Here is an 18,293-nt window from a genome sequence, read left to right on the forward strand (position 1 = left end):
GCGAGATTTATGCGGAAGTAACGTTTCCTTTACAACTCTAAAAATGTTGTCATGATTGCAGTTAAAACCAAGGAAAATCTACAGCCCATTTTTGGTGCAATTACAGCAAAGCAAACATGAAAAAGCTTCAGGTTGCAGGTTGCATGCATTGAGATTTCTGCTTAGGCTTCACATGTTTGTTTTGAACAATGTCCCCACCTTTTATGCAGTGTTAAGGAAGTTAATGTACAGATTTATAGTTCGGTTAAATGAATCAAAAAATAAGGTTATGATGGCATTAGCCCAGTTTACACAAATTGACACAAAATACTCCTCTTGTTTTTGGAGGCATTGGATTCATGTCTGTATCAGTTTTAACTCTGTAGCCTATATTTATACTGTCTTGTTATTGTATTGTCTTGTGTTTTAGTTTATTTTATTTTGTTTCTTGTTAATGTGGACCAGCGGAGGCGTCCATTAATAAAATATTATTATTATTATACACGAATATTTTGAAGTGACAGGCGACAGTCTCACAAATCTAGGTTGTCATGGTTGCATGTCCCACTCCAGTACTGTAGGGGGCGGTGCGATGGCGGAAACAGCATCATCCGGGTATTCGTTCAAATGGCGCTTGTCTAACGTTAGCGTATCTTTCTACGTAGCGCCCCCGTACATTTCGTTGTAAGAGAGCGGCCCATCCGGCGTAGCTGTTACCTGTGAATCCCACTGAACTACGTCCATCGTGTGGCTGCCGTCGATCATCGTGCGTGTTCCAGCTAAGGAAGAAATCAACACAACGGAGAAATGATTTGGTAGCTGGTCGTTTGAGGAAAATAAAAAAAGAGGCTGCAGTCGACGTGAAGAAATTGCCTCTGGAGTGAAGGCAGTAAGGTGTGTGGTGTTACGAGCATTTTCGTGTTTTTATTGTTAGCTTACTTAGCTGCTATGCTAGTTTTGTTAGCTCCCGGCTAGCTTAGCGCTTCATCCATGCTTTATTACAGGGAATTAGTGTTTATCAACGTTGTGCAAACTTGCAGCGTGATTTGTGTTTAAGTTCGTGTAATGCAACTTTTAGCAATGTTGAAAGTTTAAAGCTCAGTCGGTGATCGGTAACATTAGCGTGTTTGTTTCAGACTGGAAGCCATGTTGGAAAGCTAAAGTTACAGAAAGGGTTCATTGTATCGAAGTCTGTTTAAAACAACAGTCAGGAGCCCAAATTAACATTGAGCTATTTTTTCTTGTTGTAATCATTCCTTTTACTTATACTGGCCATTACAAGATTATTTTACAATGGAAGCGAAATCCACTGTCCTCTTGTGCTTAAATGTAATTAAAAGTTCATCTGAAGATAATATAAAGTTTGCAAAGTAGTCAAAATAAATAGATATCATTCAACGTTGCAGTCTCTTTAAAGATTCACTCCCTCTTTTTGTTACTGCAGCTCAACAGGAGAAAATAGGTAAATGTTAATATGGCTGCTGAATGAGCGTTAAATAAACTTTTGAATGCATGCTTGCACAAAACAATTGTGTGGATACACTGGATTTTGGTCTCCATCACTTAAGAAATCAGAACCGGGTTTATTGTGTACACACTGTACACACACTGGATTTTGGACCTCATCAACTAAGTAGAGTTCCCCATCAAATTAGATAGTACTCTAAGTGTATCTGTTTGTTAGTTGTGTTTTTAGGGACTTGGTGACGGAGAGTTTAGCTCTTGGGACAAGTGGAATCAGAAATGTATTTTAATTCTTTGTTTGTGGTGATGTTTGTAGTTGCGAGGCACCATGGCAGCTACCTTCCCCTATAGAGGAGGCCCTCCAGGGATCCCACCAGGTGTACCCCCTCCTGCACAGGTCCCAGACTTCATGTCTGAGGAAAAACTGCAAGAGAAAGGTATGTCAGGTTTCACTCAATGCATTTATGTTTATGTATGGTGTTGATAAAAAGTGTTATCACAAATGGATGTGGTAAATTTTTGTTGTTTATCAAGTTGTCTTCTGACTCTACAGCAAGGAAATGGCAGCAGTTGCAGGCAAAGCGCTACTCAGAAAAGAGAAAGTTTGGCTTTGTGGATGCGCAGAAGGAAGACATGCCACCTGAACATGTCCGCAAGATCATCAGGGACCATGGAGACATGACCAACAGAAAGTTTCGTCATGACAAGAGGGTCTACCTCGGGTAAATATAGATTAATACAATAATAAATATATCTATGGGAAACTCAAAATACACAGTACCAGTCAAATGTTTGAAACTATCTCATTGAAGAGAATTGAAAGGTATGTCCAAACATTTGACTGATACTATAAGTTGGTATACTTTTTTTCCTCCAAATGTACCCATCTTATGTGCATGGAAGCTAAATACTGATTGGTTTGGTTAATGTATTTTCGTGAGTTTGCTAACTGATTGAGGACATTAATCATGACTGCCCAACCTCATCCTGTGTCTTTCTCTTTGTTGAACAGTGCCCTCAAGTACATGCCCCATGCAGTGTTGAAGCTGCTGGAGAACATGCCTATGCCCTGGGAGCAGATCCGAGATGTGCCTGTCCTGTACCACATCACAGGAGCCATTTCCTTTGTTAATGAAATCCCTTGGGTTATTGAGCCGGTCTACATTGCTCAGTGGGGGTAAGAGTGTCACTATGTTATGTAGTGAAGTTTTTAGTTAAAGGTACTCATACATTTGTGAAATGCACAGGAAGTGTACTGTGCTCATTTGTATTTCTAACACACATAATCACTGGTATTCTTTATTCTCCTCTTAGCACCATGTGGATCATGATGCGTCGTGAGAAGCGTGATCGTCGACACTTCAAAAGGATGCGCTTTCCACCATTTGATGATGAGGAGCCGCCGCTGGACTACGCTGACAACATCCTTGATGTGGAACCACTGGAGGCCATTCAGATGGAGCTGGACCCCGAGGAGGATGGCTCAGTGGTGGAGTGGTTCTATGAACACCAGCCCCTCAAAGACACTGCCAAGTAAGCTTTTTTTCTTTATGAGACACCCATTTAGTTTATTTTTTAAAAAGACATGTAGCTGCTCTGAATCTGGTAAAGTAATGACTCCTTTTTGTCCTCTGCAGGTTTGTAAATGGCACCACCTACCGTCGCTGGCAGTTCACACTGCCCATGATGTCCACACTGTACCGACTAGCCAACCAGCTGCTGACAGACTTGGTGGATTTCAACTACTTTTATCTGTTTGACCTCAAGGCTTTCTTCACTTCCAAGGCCTTAAATATGGCCATCCCTGGAGGACCTAAGTTTGAGCCCCTGGTCCGTGACATTAACCTCCAGTAAGAACTTCCTGCCTTCAATAAATGATAAACTGACTGATTTCATACTTTTAACTCTCCTGGATTGTGAAAGCCGCTTGGCACGGCCACCACTTGCAGGCTCATAAATGTTAAAACATGGGGTGGAGGTTTTCTTGCATTTTATTTTCAGAAGATGCATGGTGTTTTGTATTTGTTAGAATAGTAATTATGTTTCACCCCTTTTTATAAAAACAACCCACACAAACTGATGCTAGATGCTTTGTGCTGGAGCTGATCCCTCTCTGATTCTCCTATAGGGATGAAGACTGGAATGAGTTCAATGACATCAACAAGATCATCATCAGACAGCCCATCAGGACAGAGTACAAAATCGCATTCCCGTACCTGTACAACAACTTGCCACACCACGTCCACCTCACCTGGTAAGCAATGAATAATTGGCTCTTTAAAGTTGCAGTTCATTGAGACAATACTGGTAACCAATTATCATTATAATTATTACATTTAGATGTCAAAAGGCAGAAACAACAGTAAACAATGTTACTTTATATTAATTTTGTTGTTAAAGAATTCACAGATATAATTCTGTGTGAAATGCAATTGAACTTTTTTTCATTGAGTTACTAAATTTACATATCTTTTTCTTTTTTGGCTGTAAGAAATAAATGGACACTCATAACTTTTCTTCCGCAGGTACCACACACCCAATGTGGTGTTTATCAAGACAGAGGATCCAGATCTTCCAGCGTTCTACTTTGACCCGCTGATCAACCCCATTTCACACAGACATTCTGTCAAGGTGAGTGTGGTTGCTTGTCCTCCTCCTTCCTCTGGCGGCTGAGGAAAGCCAAATCTAACGTTCTCAAAACAAACCCCTGATGATGTTTTAAAGGAAAGTCCTCCTACAAAGGCGCACTTGCATTGGTCTGCTTGCCTGTGCGTAAGAACTGGAGGAATATTAAAATGAGTGGTGACTCTTAAATCACTGGCTGCAGCTGCAGTTGGCCTGTCAGCATTCAGATATTATAACTTATTTAATAATTACTGTTTTTACTAAGTACTGTTCATATTGATTTACGGTAAAAAGCTAAAGTAATGAGCTCTAATAAAGTCAGCACTCATTGTTGTTGCTATTTCCTGTCTCCACTCAGAGTCAAGAGCCCCTGCCTGATGACGATGAAGAGTTTGAGCTAGCTGAGTATGTGGAGCCCTTCCTCAAGGAGACCCCACTCTACACAGACAACACTGCCAATGGCATTGCTCTGCTGTGGGCGCCAAGACCCTTCAACCTCCGCTCCGGCCGCACAAGAAGAGCCATTGATATCCCCCTGATCAAGAACTGGTGAGCAAAATATCAACACGTTAGAACAAATGTTGTTATAATTTAAGAACAGATGCGTGAGTTCTGTGAACAGTTTTTAATTTGTTTCTCTGCCTGATGTTTTGTTTTTTGCAAATTCTGAGTGGGATGTGTTTAAATTATTTTACAGGTACCGTGAGCATTGCCCTGCTGGACAGCCAGTGAAGGTGCGTGTGTCATACCAGAAACTGCTCAAGTACTATGTGCTCAACGCTCTCAAACACAGACCACCCAAGGCCCAGAAGAAGAGGTGAGCATCATTACACTCTTGAGCTGGATCTCATCTTCCTAATTTAATCATTTTTAATGTGTTTTGCTCATCAAGTAAGTTTTTCTTTAAAGATTTTTCCTGTTTGACTTCCAGGTATCTATTCCGCTCCTTCAAGGCAACAAAGTTCTTTCAGTCCACCAAGTTGGACTGGGTTGAGGTGGGCCTGCAGGTTTGCAGACAGGGTTACAACATGCTCAATCTGCTTATCCACCGTAAGAACCTGAACTACCTACATCTTGACTACAACTTCAACCTGAAGCCCGTCAAGACACTGACAACCAAGGTACCAGCCAAACCCTCCTATGCATTTGACATGTAGTAAATGCTTTAATATAGAGCACAATACTTTATATTACGTGTATTTTGTCTGTCTTCTGTGGTTTCATGCATGAAAAACAGAAAATCTGAAGTTAAAACTCTGTAATTCAGTGATTTCTGTAAAGCTAAAAATATTTACTAAGTACCACATGTTGTATTATAACCAGTGTTGACCTAACATTGTGTTCTTGCTTCTATCTTCCCAGGAGCGTAAAAAGTCCCGATTCGGTAATGCCTTCCACTTGTGCAGAGAGGTGCTGCGTCTCAGCAAGCTGGTGGTGGACAGCCATGTGCAGTACAGACTGGGAAACGTTGATGCCTTCCAGGTTAGTTCAGCAACACATTTCTCACAGTACACTCAGTCTGTTATCCAGCTACACTAACATACATTATTCATTTTCTCCCTGAATGTGTAAATTCGGCAGAGAACATCACAAATAGTGTTTGGTGTTTCTATCATTTATTCAGAAGCTTTTTCTTTCAATAGGATACACCGGATTAATAATTTAAAACTAAGCTACACTCCTTAGGTTAGCAAACCTGCCAGGTTCATAGAAGTCATGCTCTGAATGTAAAACACAAAAAGACACTTTTAAGCAAAGAATGGCTGTGATAAACATTTTTCTCTCCTGTATCGTTGGTCCTTTTCTTTACTGGAGAATCGAAGTGTGGTTAGTCTTGTCTGTTGGCGTCAGTGACTTTGGTGCAGTTTAGCTAAGATCCCACACAGTGATTTAATACTTGGCTAATTGCAGAACTTTGTCTCTATTGTAGTTGGCTGATGGACTGCAGTACATCTTCGCTCATGTGGGGCAACTGACCGGCATGTACCGCTACAAGTACAAGCTGATGAGACAAATCCGCATGTGCAAAGATCTGAAGCATCTAATCTACTACCGGTTTAACACTGTAAGTACTACTTATCCTCAGAAAGGATTCATTTTCCCACAAACTACAGAAAAAGTTTCAGCATGTCACACTGCTATTCTTCTTTAAGATTTATGTTTGGGCCTTATGTGTTTGTTTTATCAGGGTCCTGTGGGCAAGGGACCAGGATGTGGCTTCTGGGCTCCCGGTTGGAGAGTGTGGTTGTTCTTCATGAGGGGCATCACTCCACTGTTGGAGAGGTGGCTGGGAAATCTGCTGGCCAGGCAGTTTGAAGGTTTGTGTCCTGTGCTTTTCTTTTTTTGAGGAACAAAGTAGTGTGATGGTGCACAGTTACAAGCTTGTGTTGGAGGAGTTTTAAGCAAACATTTTTTTAAATTACACCAACAGGACGTCACTCCAAGGGTGTTGCCAAGACAGTGACCAAACAGCGTGTGGAATCTCACTTTGACCTGGAGCTGCGTGCAGCTGTGATGCACGACATCTTGGACATGATGCCCGAGGGAATCAAACAGAACAAGGCCAGAACCATCCTGCAGCACCTGAGTGAGTCCTGGAGGTGCTGGAAGGCCAACATCCCCTGGAAGGTTAGTGTCTCTCATAGATCAGCTTTGACAGACACCTGTAGGAGAGAAATGGTCTGTTGCTGAAAGACAGGAATTAATCACAGAATCATTAAACTGCTGTTTGGTTTGAATTTCGGCTATGTCTTGAAGTAAAATGTTAACGGTGCCTACTTTTTATTGTTTTAGGTGCCAGGCCTGCCCACTCCCATTGAGAACATGATCCTGCGCTACGTTAAGGCCAAAGCAGACTGGTGGACTAACACGGCCCATTACAACCGTGAGCGTATCCGTCGTGGAGCCACTGTGGACAAAACGGTCTGCAAGAAGAACCTGGGAAGACTGACCCGTCTGTATCTGAAAGCTGAGCAGGAGAGACAGCACAACTACCTGAAGGTAAGAAACAGGAAATACAAAAAAGCCTTTTCCAGTAAATACTAAGATTTTATAGACTAAATACTGTTTTATTGATTACAGTTAGATTTCAATAATCCCAAATCACAAGTGAAGATTTGAATGTCCTCTTACAAAGGCGCACTTGCATTGGTCTGCTTGCCTGTGCGTAAGAACTGGAGGAATATTAAAATGAGTGGTGGCTTTTTATTACTGGCTGCAGCTGCAGTTGGTTGTTCACCATTCAAATATTGTGTTAATATTTTAAAGTGATTTAGTTTCAAGTTAATATGGGATAATAGTACCATTACACCTTTATATCCAAACTACTGTTGTCCTGTTTCTTCACATTTTGCCATGTTTTCATTGAAGTGTTAATGTTCTGTCTACAGGACGGCCCCTACATCACAGCTGAAGAGGCGGTTGCCATTTACACCACCACTGTTCACTGGCTGGAGAGTCGGCGGTTCTCACCCATCCCCTTCCCTCCACTGTCCTACAAACACGACACCAAGCTGCTCATCCTGGCTCTGGAAAGACTCAAGGAGGCATACAGGTAAACACACTTAGAGCATTATCCAACTTCATCAGTAAACATTAAGTGGGGACACTTGGGACTGGAGTTGGAAAATAGCAATAGCTATAATTTGTTAGCAGAACATCAGTACTTCATTTTGTTTGTAATGAGAGGAAGTGGTGCGATGTTTACTTGCATTGTCGCTATTAAATAAACTGGATAAAAAAACTCATTAGAGTGGGAAATATCTGCCAGAATGTTTTGCTTTATCGACTCTTTGTATGTGTATTCCAGTGTGAAGTCTCGTCTGAACCAGTCTCAGAGGGAAGAGCTCGGGCTGATAGAGCAGGCTTACGACAATCCTCACGAAGCTCTGTCCAGGATCAAACGTCACCTGCTCACTCAGAGAGCCTTCAAAGAGGTCAGGACCAAAATAACAGTTTTATACTCAAGAATCTCTCATTTTCTTTGAGTGATATTCCACAGGTTTATTTATTCCACCTCTGCCAGTCTCATCACTTCTTCCTTCTTTTGTAGGTTGGTATTGAGTTCATGGACCTGTACAGCCATCTGGTGCCAGTGTATGACGTAGAGCCCCTGGAGAAGATCACTGACGCCTACCTCGACCAGTATCTGTGGTATGAAGCAGACAAGAGACGCCTGTTCCCACCTTGGATCAAACCTGCCGACACTGAACCCCCACCGCTGCTTGTCTACAAGTGGTGCCAAGGTCAGGGCTTTGACTAGACTTGTTATTATAGATATAATAAATTGTGTTGTGTGTGTGTGTGTGTGTGTGTGTGTGTGTGTGTGTGTGTGTGTGAAAGTCAGATTTTTATTGTGTAATAGCCCAGTATGCTTTGAAGTGAAATAAAAGTGTTGATGAGAACATAGTCTTCAAATCCATTAAGTCTACCATGTTTTCAGGAGAAATAGCTCAACCTGATATATTTCTGTTTATTCTCAACAGGCATCAACAACTTGCAGGACGTTTGGGAGACTGCGGAGGGAGAATGTAACGTGATGCTGGAGTCCCGCTATGAGAAGATGTACGAGAAGATTGATCTGACGTTGCTCAACAGGCTGCTGCGTCTTATCGTTGACCACAACATTGCTGATTACATGACGGCCAAGAACAACGTGGTCATCAACTACAAGGTAAACACAAATTTAGTTCACATTTAGTCTGATTCCGTCATTTGAGCAACTGTTTTAACATTTTTTTTTATTGCTGTTTGTTCTAAAATCTGGATTTTTTTTTTTTTTTAGGACATGAATCACACAAACTCATACGGTATCATCAGGGGGCTGCAGTTTGCCTCGTTCATTGTACAGTACTACGGCCTGGTGATGGACCTGCTGGTGCTGGGCCTGCACCGTGCCAGTGAGATGGCCGGACCACCCCAGATGCCCAACGACTTCCTCAGCTTCCAGGACATACCCACAGAGAGCGCCCATCCAATCCGGCTGTACTGTCGCTACATCGACCGTATCCACATCTTCTTCAGGTGGGATTGGATCACTGAAATGATGAATGAAAGCACTTCCTAACATGTGGCTTTGGGGAGATATATGCAATAAGTTTTTACAAAGTGCCTTTTATATGACTAGTTATATGACTCTTTTATATGTTCACCAGGTTCTCTGCTGACGAGGCCAGGGACCTCATTCAGAGGTATCTAACTGAGCACCCAGACCCCAACAACGAGAACATTGTGGGTTATAACAACAAGAAGTGCTGGCCTCGTGATGCCCGCATGAGACTGATGAAGCACGACGTCAACCTGTGAGTTCCATCTTTGACTTTTAAACCAGTAATGTTAATTATGAGAAACATAATACTTGTTTAACCAGGTTAGAGATAAATAGTTTTAACTTCTCTAATCTTTATTATTCTACAGTGGACGTGCAGTCTTCTGGGACATCAAGAACCGCTTGCCGAGATCAGTGACCACAGTCCAGTGGGAGAACAGCTTTGTGTCGGTTTACAGCAAAGACAACCCCAACCTACTCTTCAACATGTGTGGCTTTGAGTGCCGCATCCTGCCCAAGTGTCGCACCAGCTACGAGGAGTTCACTCACAAGGACGGCGTCTGGAACCTGCAGAACGAGGTGAGTGCCAATAATGAGAAAAAAAAGTTGTGCTGCTATGATCGCCATGACAATTTCAGACGTCTAAAATCTGATACGTATCCCTTTACTACACTGATACTTGTGTCTTTAAGTTCTCGCATTGTTTTTTCATGTGCAGGTAACCAAAGAGAGGACAGCGCAGTGTTTCCTGCGTGTGGACGATGAATCAATGCAGCGTTTCCACAACCGAGTGCGTCAGATCCTGATGGCCTCCGGATCCACCACATTCACAAAGGTCTGCAGGCAGCTTCATCTAATATAATCTAGATTTCTGGGATGAATTAGAATAAAAATGTTTGATTAATCACCAAGTTAAAGTACTCATAATTTCTCCTCTTTCCCTCCAGATTGTGAACAAATGGAACACGGCTCTGATCGGCCTGATGACGTACTTCCGTGAAGCAGTCGTCAACACTCAGGAGCTCCTGGATCTGCTGGTCAAGTGTGAGAACAAGATCCAGACACGTATCAAGATCGGCCTTAACTCCAAAATGCCCAGTCGTTTCCCCCCTGTGGTCTTCTACACTCCCAAAGAGTTGGGTGGCCTCGGCATGTTGTCCATGGGCCACGTGCTGATTCCACAGTCAGACCTGCGGTGAGTCAGCATGCAGATTGTTGTTTTTGTGATCTCTTGTCAGTTATTAATAGTCAGAGTCAGTATTTTTTTTTTTTTTTGTCAATTGAAGTTTAATTCTTTTCCCTCTCCACCAGGTGGTCTAAGCAGACAGATGTGGGCATCACCCACTTCAGGTCTGGAATGAGCCATGAAGAGGACCAGCTGATTCCTAACTTGTACCGTTACATTCAGCCGTGGGAGAGCGAGTTCATTGACTCCCAGAGGGTCTGGGCTGAGTACGCCCTCAAGAGACAGGAAGCCATTGCTCAGAACCGGTATGGCCTGTAACACATCAGCTTATCAGTGTTAACATTTCCTTGGCGACATCTGTATTATTTCAACAAATGTGAAATGGAAACTAAACAAGGCTAATAGCAGTATGTTTTCTGTGTTTCAGACGTCTGACTCTGGAGGATTTGGAGGACTCGTGGGACAGAGGAATCCCGCGTATCAACACACTTTTCCAGAAGGACAGACACACACTGGCTTATGACAAAGGCTGGAGAGTCAGGACAGATTTCAAACAGTACCAGGTATGATGAAGATTACTGAGGTTATGGCCAAAAATCAGGTTTTCTCTTAATAATTCATACAACATAACCCAAAGATTAAAGGTTAATTTGAGGCTGTAATACTCATTACACATTAGATAGTTTTCATTTTCCAGAAATGAAAACTCGGCATTAATGCCAACATGAAGCCACATATCAATATGTGTCTGTATATTATGATTGCAGGTGCTGAAGCAGAATCCATTCTGGTGGACCCACCAGAGGCACGACGGAAAACTGTGGAACCTGAACAACTACCGCACAGACATGATCCAGGCTCTTGGCGGTGTGGAGGGCATCCTGGAGCACACGCTCTTCAAAGGCACTTATTTCCCTACCTGGGAGGGTCTCTTCTGGTGAGAACAATTTCACTCTGAAAAGTTTATTTTCCTCTCTGTCTTTGTACTTCTTGTTTTATATCAAACACATAAAAATGGCATCAATTGTCTTTCTGTGCTTTAGGGAGAAGGCCAGCGGCTTTGAGGAGTCCATGAAGTGGAAGAAGCTGACCAATGCCCAGAGGTCTGGTCTCAACCAAATCCCCAACCGTCGCTTCACACTTTGGTGGTCGCCCACAATCAACAGAGCCAACGTTAGTCCGACCAGCTGTTGACAACTATCTCCTCACAATCAAAGAGGGAAAAGTCAAGAATGTGTTAAACTTGTGCACTAGCTTATAGAATTTCTCCTCTACTTGTCTTTTAGGTGTACGTGGGTTTCCAGGTGCAGCTTGACCTGACTGGTATTTTCATGCACGGCAAAATCCCCACACTGAAGATCTCCCTCATTCAGATCTTTAGGGCTCACTTGTGGCAGAAGATTCACGAGAGCATTGTTATGGATCTCTGTCAGGTAGGTTTTACCTTTTTTGTGGACTGGATCTTCCCACAGCACAAACGGGAATTAAAAAAGGGGAATTTCAGTGTCAAGTGTTTACAGTGATGACATACAGCTACTAAGAAAATAACTCATTCTTTCCACAATGTGACTAAGTTTTGTGTTTTTGTTTTCAGGTGTTTGACCAGGAGCTGGATGCTCTTGAGATTGAGACTGTGCAGAAGGAGACCATTCACCCCAGGAAGTCATACAAGATGAACTCGTCCTGTGCTGACATCCTCCTCTTTGCATCATACAAGTGGAACGTCTCTCGGCCATCTCTGCTTGCTGACTCAAAGTATGACTTCTGAAAATATATTTACATGACACAACTGACTTGATCACTAAATACATAAAAACTGTTGGACACTAGTTGATTTGAAAATGGTATGAGATTTGTAAACTCTCTAAAACTGTCATCATGAAAGTTTTCTAAAGGTCCATTGTCTTATCTTGTATAAATTAAAGTGTGCACTTCCTCCTGCAGAGATGTGATGGACAGCACCACCACACAGAAGTACTGGATTGACATTCAGCTGCGCTGGGGAGACTATGACTCACATGACATCGAGCGCTACGCCAGGGCCAAGTTCCTGGACTACACCACAGACAACATGAGTATCTACCCCTCCCCAACAGGAGTGCTCATTGCTATCGACCTGGCTTACAATCTCCACAGGTTAGCACTGTTAAGAGCATGAATACGTGATCAGCTATCATTGCAGATATTTAGTTAATTGACTTAAATGTTGTTGAAGAAAAGTCACTCAAGTCCTTGTTCAAAGTCAAAATGAAATAATCAGGGGGCAGTAATGATAAAGGACCAATCAAAAACCAATCAAATCAAAATGTTGTTCTCAGACGTCACTTGATTACATCACATCTCTGGCCAAACATGCTTTTCTTTAAAATCTAACATCTTGTGTGGGGGCTTGTTCAAATAATAGCACATGAATGAAACTATGATTCATAATGTAAATAATTCATCCTTTTGGGTCAATTTGAAGCTAAATGTAAAAAAAAAAAGTTGTGTTAGGGTTAGTTCAAGTGTTATAGGTGTCTAAAAATAAACTATGTAAATTGTCAGACCAATGTTTGACAGCATTGCCTGGATTTTGGCATCTACTTGTCAACAAGTGTGTTTTGCAGGAGAGTTTAAAGTCCTCACACAAGCTTCCTAACTTGTTTTACATGATCATCACATTCTGCTATAGTTATTCACATCCTCTTAAAGGGTGCTGTTTAGTCAATGTACTGTGACGTCCTCGTTGACTGTTTACTAAGAAAAACAATCTCAACGCAGTCTTTAACTCATTCACTCTCTTCTTGTAGTGCTTATGGTAACTGGTTCCCTGGAAGCAAGCCTCTGATCCAACAGGCCATGGCCAAGATCATGAAGGCCAACCCTGCCCTGTATGTGCTCAGAGAGCGCATCCGCAAAGGTCTGCAGCTGTACTCCTCAGAGCCCACTGAGCCGTACCTGTCCTCACAGAACTACGGTGAACTCTTCTCCAACCAGATCATCTGGTTCGTAGATGACACCAATGTCTACAGAGTCACCATCCACAAGGTGAGAGACTGTCATGCGTTTAGTAGTCCTTAAGTGCTGCTTTTGCATGAAGATATAGAAACACTAAGCCCATGAATTTAGTCACATGTATTCTTCATCTCTCTCATCAGACCTTTGAGGGTAACTTGACCACGAAGCCCATCAATGGAGCCATTTTCATCTTCAACCCCAGAACCGGACAGCTCTTCCTGAAGATCATTCACACCTCTGTGTGGGCTGGACAGAAACGTCTGGGACAGGTACAGCCCCGCTCTACCACTACTAAAATCACCAGCTGTGTGATTTATTCTGAGCCTTTGGTTTTATTTGGTTCCTCATTCAGTACAAACTCTAATTTACTCTTACTTTGTTTTTTAAACAAATTATGTCTGTAAGTATGATTGTAAGGCTGTCATTACAATCATATTTTTATAACTGGTGTTTATTTGAGCCTATCAGTGCCGACTGTAATACTGTTAAATTAGTTTAGAATAACTTTTTAATATATCATATGGGCTGTATCCGTATCAGATGTTGCTGAAATTTCAACAGACAATGTATTTACTGACCCTGACACTTTTTTTTTTTTATCCCTTTTAACTAACTAATGTTTATATACATGTTTGGCACTGTTGTTGTCTCTTCCTAGTGTCTAACGTCACTCTTGTGTTAACTCTGTAGTTGGCCAAATGGAAGACAGCTGAAGAAGTAGCTGCCCTGATTCGCTCCCTGCCTGTTGAAGAGCAGCCGAAACAGATCATTGTAACCAGAAAGGGCATGCTGGACCCTCTGGAGGTGAGGCTGACATGTTAAATACTGCTGCAATGATGAGAACTCCTGATGGGTCATCTGTTTGATTTCTGCTGGTTACATTTATGGGCTTTTCACTTCTAATACTATTATTCTCTGTCTGCAGGTCCACTTGCTCGACTTCCCCAACATTGTGATCAAGGGCTCAGAGTTGCAGCTGCCCTTCCAGGCCTGTCTGAAGGTGGAGAAGTTTGGAGACCTCATCCTGAAAGCGACAGAGCCTCAGATGGTGCTGTTCAATCTGTATGATGACTGGCTCAAGACCATCTCGTCTTACACAGTGAGTTTTACTCCATCCCATGAGCCCAGCGAGTCTTATTTTTATGTCCCTGTATTGAATCTCTATAGAAGTTTCCCTGAAGTTTGTTGTCACAAAGAGATTTTAGCAGTATGCCAAAATAAGTAAATGAATGCTCAACTCATTAGGATGTATTTATTTTTAGAGACTCTTTGACTCATTCCCCTGTGTAAGTAGTGTTTGTTCGGTTGTCTGCTCCATCTCTAGGCCTTCTCCCGACTCATCCTGATCCTCAGAGCGCTCCATGTCAACAACGACCGCGCCAAGGTGATCCTGAAACCTGACAAGACAACCATCACTGAGCCACATCACATTTGGCCCACTCTCACTGACGAGGAATGGATCAAGGTGGAAGTCCAACTCAAAGACCTCATTCTGGCTGACTATGGCAAAAAGAACAAGTAAGTAATATCCCCTTTTTTCCCCCTGTAACTTTATAGAAGAAAATAAAGCCAGACTATAAATCTAACACTTCCCTTCTCTCCCTCCAGTGTGAACGTGGCCTCTCTGACCCAGTCGGAAATCCGTGACATCATCCTTGGTATGGAGATCTCCGCTCCGTCACAGCAGCGTCAGCAAATCGCTGAAATTGAGAAGCAGACCAAAGAGCAGTCGCAGCTCACAGCCACACAGACCCGCACTGTGAACAAGCACGGTGACGAGATCATCACCTCCACCACCTCAAACTACGAGACTCAGACCTTCTCCTCCAAGACCGAATGGAGGGTCAGGTATGCAGATGGGAGTTCATAATCCATAAAGAAGAAAACCTTCATAGATTATTGTAGTAAATGGTTAACAAAGCAGTGATGATTCAGTTGGCTTAAATGTGTCCTTGTACTTACTCCATCAGGGCCATATCTGCTGCCAACCTCCATCTCCGTACCAACCACATCTACGTGTCATCTGATGACATCAAGGAGACGGGCTACACCTACATCCTGCCCAAGAACGTCCTAAAGAAGTTTATCTGCATCTCAGATCTGCGAGCACAGGTATGTTTGAGGATGTGTTACTATGGTTTTACACAGACGTCTCAACATTTGACATCTGTGCTCGATGGTCCTTCATCACGTAGATAAAAGTCACTGCTTCCGTTTAAAGTAAGCATGATCTGCGTTCTTCCAGATCGCAGGATACCTCTACGGTACCAGTCCACCAGACAACCCCCAGGTGAAGGAGATCCGCTGTATCGTCATGGTACCACAGTGGGGGACTCACCAAACTGTCCACCTGCCCAACCAGCTGCCTGGACATGAATACCTTAAAGTAAGACACACACTTCCAGATCATTCTGAGCATTTTGTGATGGCGATGCCGGCAATTTTTTCTTAACTTTGCAACTTTGCCCAAACAGGAGATGGAGCCCCTCGGCTGGATCCACACACAGCCTAATGAATCACCCCAGCTGTCCCCCCAGGATGTCACCACCCATGCTAAGGTCATGGCTGACAACCCCTCTTGGGATGGAGAGAAGACCATCATCATCACTTGCAGGTAGGCATCTTGGTAAATGGTTGAAAATGCCATGAATAGACGTGATTTTAGATTTTTATGTCATATTAAAAAGAGTCGTTCATGCATGTCAGCAGTTTATGAATGTTAACTGTCGGGCTGCGATAATCTTCAAGCAGCTAGATCAGAATTTCTTGGAAAATACAATAAACATAAATTTTGGGAAAATCGATAAGTTGACATAGCTAGCCTTGTTTTTAAATCAGTTATTACAGTGTCTCATAAGTTATTGAATTTCCTTTTTAATTTACAGTAAAAAAAAAAAAATCAATGCTGTTAAATGGCACTAAAAAGCATTTTACATCTGATTTTCAGCTTCACACCAGGTTCCTGCACACTCACAGCCTACAAGCTGACACCCAGCGGATACGAGTGGGGGCGACAGAACACCGACAAGGGCAACAACCCTAAAGGTTACCTGCCATCCCACTACGAGAGAGTACAGATGTTGCTTTCTGATCGTTTCCTGGGCTTCTTCATGGTCCCTGGTCAAGTCTCCTGGAATTACAACTTCATGGGTCAGTAGACGTGATTTTACTTGCAAAATCATTCTGCTTCATAGGTTGAATGTGTAACGGTGATATGAGAGATAACGTCCGTGTCTGTCATCGCCTCAGTAATGCAGTCCATCTGTGGCAGAAGTCGGTGCCATACATTGATATTTCTGCTCATGCCTGTGTCAATTTATTGATTTTTTTTTTTTTTAACTGCACAGCCCTGCGTCACAGCTCAAAATCAACATTGAAATACATCAACAGGGAAATACACAGTAGTTTGTTATCATGCAAAACATATAAACAATGTCAAAGGCAAAACTTTTAAAGGACAGTTCAGTTTTTCAAGAGTGACTTAAAACTAGAGTCAGGTGCCAAGTGAACCTGGAAACATGTTGTTTTTTGTGTTTTTTTGTCTTGTAATGTAATTATTAATCCTGTTCATACTGACCATTTAGTAGTATTTTATAATGCACTTACAATGTGAGTGATGGAGGCCAAAGTTCAGAGTCGTCCTCCTGTGCAAAAACGTATTTAAAAGTTTATCTGAAGGTGATATAAAACTTCAGATAAACTTTTAAATTTAGTCGAGTAGATAAGTGCCAGTCTTCTCTTTTGGTTTCTATACCTCCACTGGAGCTTTTAAGGGAAACACAAAGAGGGGAGTTTATTCTAAACAGACTAAATGTGACAGATATCCATTTAATATGGCTAACTCAGACTGTTGAGGCCTCATATGAGCTCTCATCTACTTTTAATGGGGATGTTTTAATGTCCAGTATGAACAAGAGAAATGATTATAGCGAGGAAAACTCCTTTCAGTCTTCATTTGGACACCCGAAAACATTACAAAAATTGTCCTTTAAAATTGTGTACATGTGTAAAGCACATTGAGTTGCCATTGTGTATGAAATGCGATATATAAATAAAACTGCCTTGCTATGCCTTACACATGACTGCTCAGACCAGTCGTGCAGGATTGTCTGAATAAACATCTTCAACTAACCATTAACCAAACCACTTTCAACTTTTCTTACGACAGGTGTGCGTCACGACCCCAACATGAAATACGACCTGCAGCTCGCCAACCCCAAGGAGTTCTACCACGAAGTCCACCGGCCCTCACACTTCCTAAACTTCGCCTCACTGCAGGAGGGTGAGATCTATAACGCCGACCGCGAGGACATGTTCGGCTGAGCGCGGGTGGACGTTTCTGCTCTTGACGCATTTTGTAGATAGCTCTGTTAAAATCATGTGGAGCCGGTCCAGAAAAGCCTGTGAAATATTTCTATTGAACACATGTAACTGTTGTTTGGAAATTTTTATGTAAAGGCAAAAGGATGTTTTTAGGAATTTTGTGTTTTTTCTACAAAGTTTTTGTTCCCCTTTCATGTCAACTCTTCCCTCACTTCAATACACCGTCTGTATGAACAAGCAGTCTGTACTTTTATGTGGCATCGGGTTTGTTTTTGAGCATATGTGCATTTGTGTGTAGTTTTCAGTACACAATACTTTGCTGTAATATTTGATGAGTAACATTGTTAAAAAGGGTAAAAATGACTTAATTTCCCTCTTTTGTTTTTTTTTGAGTAATGAAATTGAAAGTTGTATTTCCTTGCCAGTAAATACCCTGTTAGTTGATGTACTTTACATTGTAATGTACATCCTGTGACATTGAAGCCTGGGTTTAAATAAAGATCACCTTTTTTTTTTATAAACATTTGTGATGTGTTAGGTGTTTTTTTTTTTTTCTGCTGTCATTTTAACTTGTGTAACCAGACAAGAGTGAAGCATTTGTGTGAAGTTTTACTGCACAGGGGAATTTTTTTTCTTTGGCTGGCTTCCCTTTTCAGAGGCCATAGGTCAACA

General features: G+C 42.1%; 1 protein-coding gene across 1 annotated transcript; it reads left to right on the plus strand.

The window, feature by feature from the left end:
• Window positions 1-722: 722 nt before the first annotated feature.
• Window positions 723-17,660, plus strand: prpf8 (pre-mRNA processing factor 8). The gene is made up of 43 exons (XM_053320641.1): window positions 723-873; window positions 1,760-1,880; window positions 1,997-2,165; window positions 2,456-2,620; window positions 2,758-2,976; window positions 3,081-3,293; window positions 3,572-3,697; window positions 3,969-4,074; window positions 4,427-4,617; window positions 4,766-4,885; window positions 5,000-5,189; window positions 5,431-5,550; window positions 5,999-6,133; window positions 6,257-6,386; window positions 6,500-6,696; window positions 6,862-7,068; window positions 7,458-7,621; window positions 7,877-8,003; window positions 8,120-8,312; window positions 8,553-8,740; window positions 8,852-9,090; window positions 9,222-9,368; window positions 9,484-9,694; window positions 9,834-9,950; window positions 10,063-10,310; window positions 10,427-10,606; window positions 10,729-10,864; window positions 11,069-11,238; window positions 11,345-11,474; window positions 11,588-11,734; window positions 11,896-12,056; window positions 12,246-12,437; window positions 13,091-13,328; window positions 13,439-13,567; window positions 13,989-14,102; window positions 14,224-14,397; window positions 14,623-14,816; window positions 14,907-15,146; window positions 15,269-15,410; window positions 15,544-15,684; window positions 15,773-15,912; window positions 16,246-16,448; window positions 17,467-17,660. Exons 2-43 carry the CDS (start codon window positions 1,772-1,774, stop codon window positions 17,619-17,621), a joined length of 7,017 nt encoding a protein of 2,338 aa, XP_053176616.1. The 5' UTR covers window positions 723-873; window positions 1,760-1,771; the 3' UTR covers window positions 17,622-17,660.
• Window positions 17,661-18,293: the final 633 nt, after the last annotated feature.

The sequence above is a fragment of the Scomber japonicus genome, chromosome 6, assembly GCF_027409825.1.
Source record: "Scomber japonicus isolate fScoJap1 chromosome 6, fScoJap1.pri, whole genome shotgun sequence".
NCBI classification, from domain to species: Eukaryota; Metazoa; Chordata; class Actinopteri; order Scombriformes; family Scombridae; genus Scomber; species Scomber japonicus.

Coding starts and splice junctions, on each gene's coding strand:
- prpf8 (XM_053320641.1), top strand. CDS start 1,772: ATGGCAGCTACCTTCCCCTATAGAGGAGGCCCTCCAGGGATCCCACCA. Junction 13,329..13,438: donor ACAGAGTCACCATCCACAAG/GTGAGAGACTGT, acceptor CTCTCTCATCAG/ACCTTTGAGGGTAACTTGAC. Junction 14,398..14,622: donor AGACCATCTCGTCTTACACA/GTGAGTTTTACT, acceptor CTCCATCTCTAG/GCCTTCTCCCGACTCATCCT.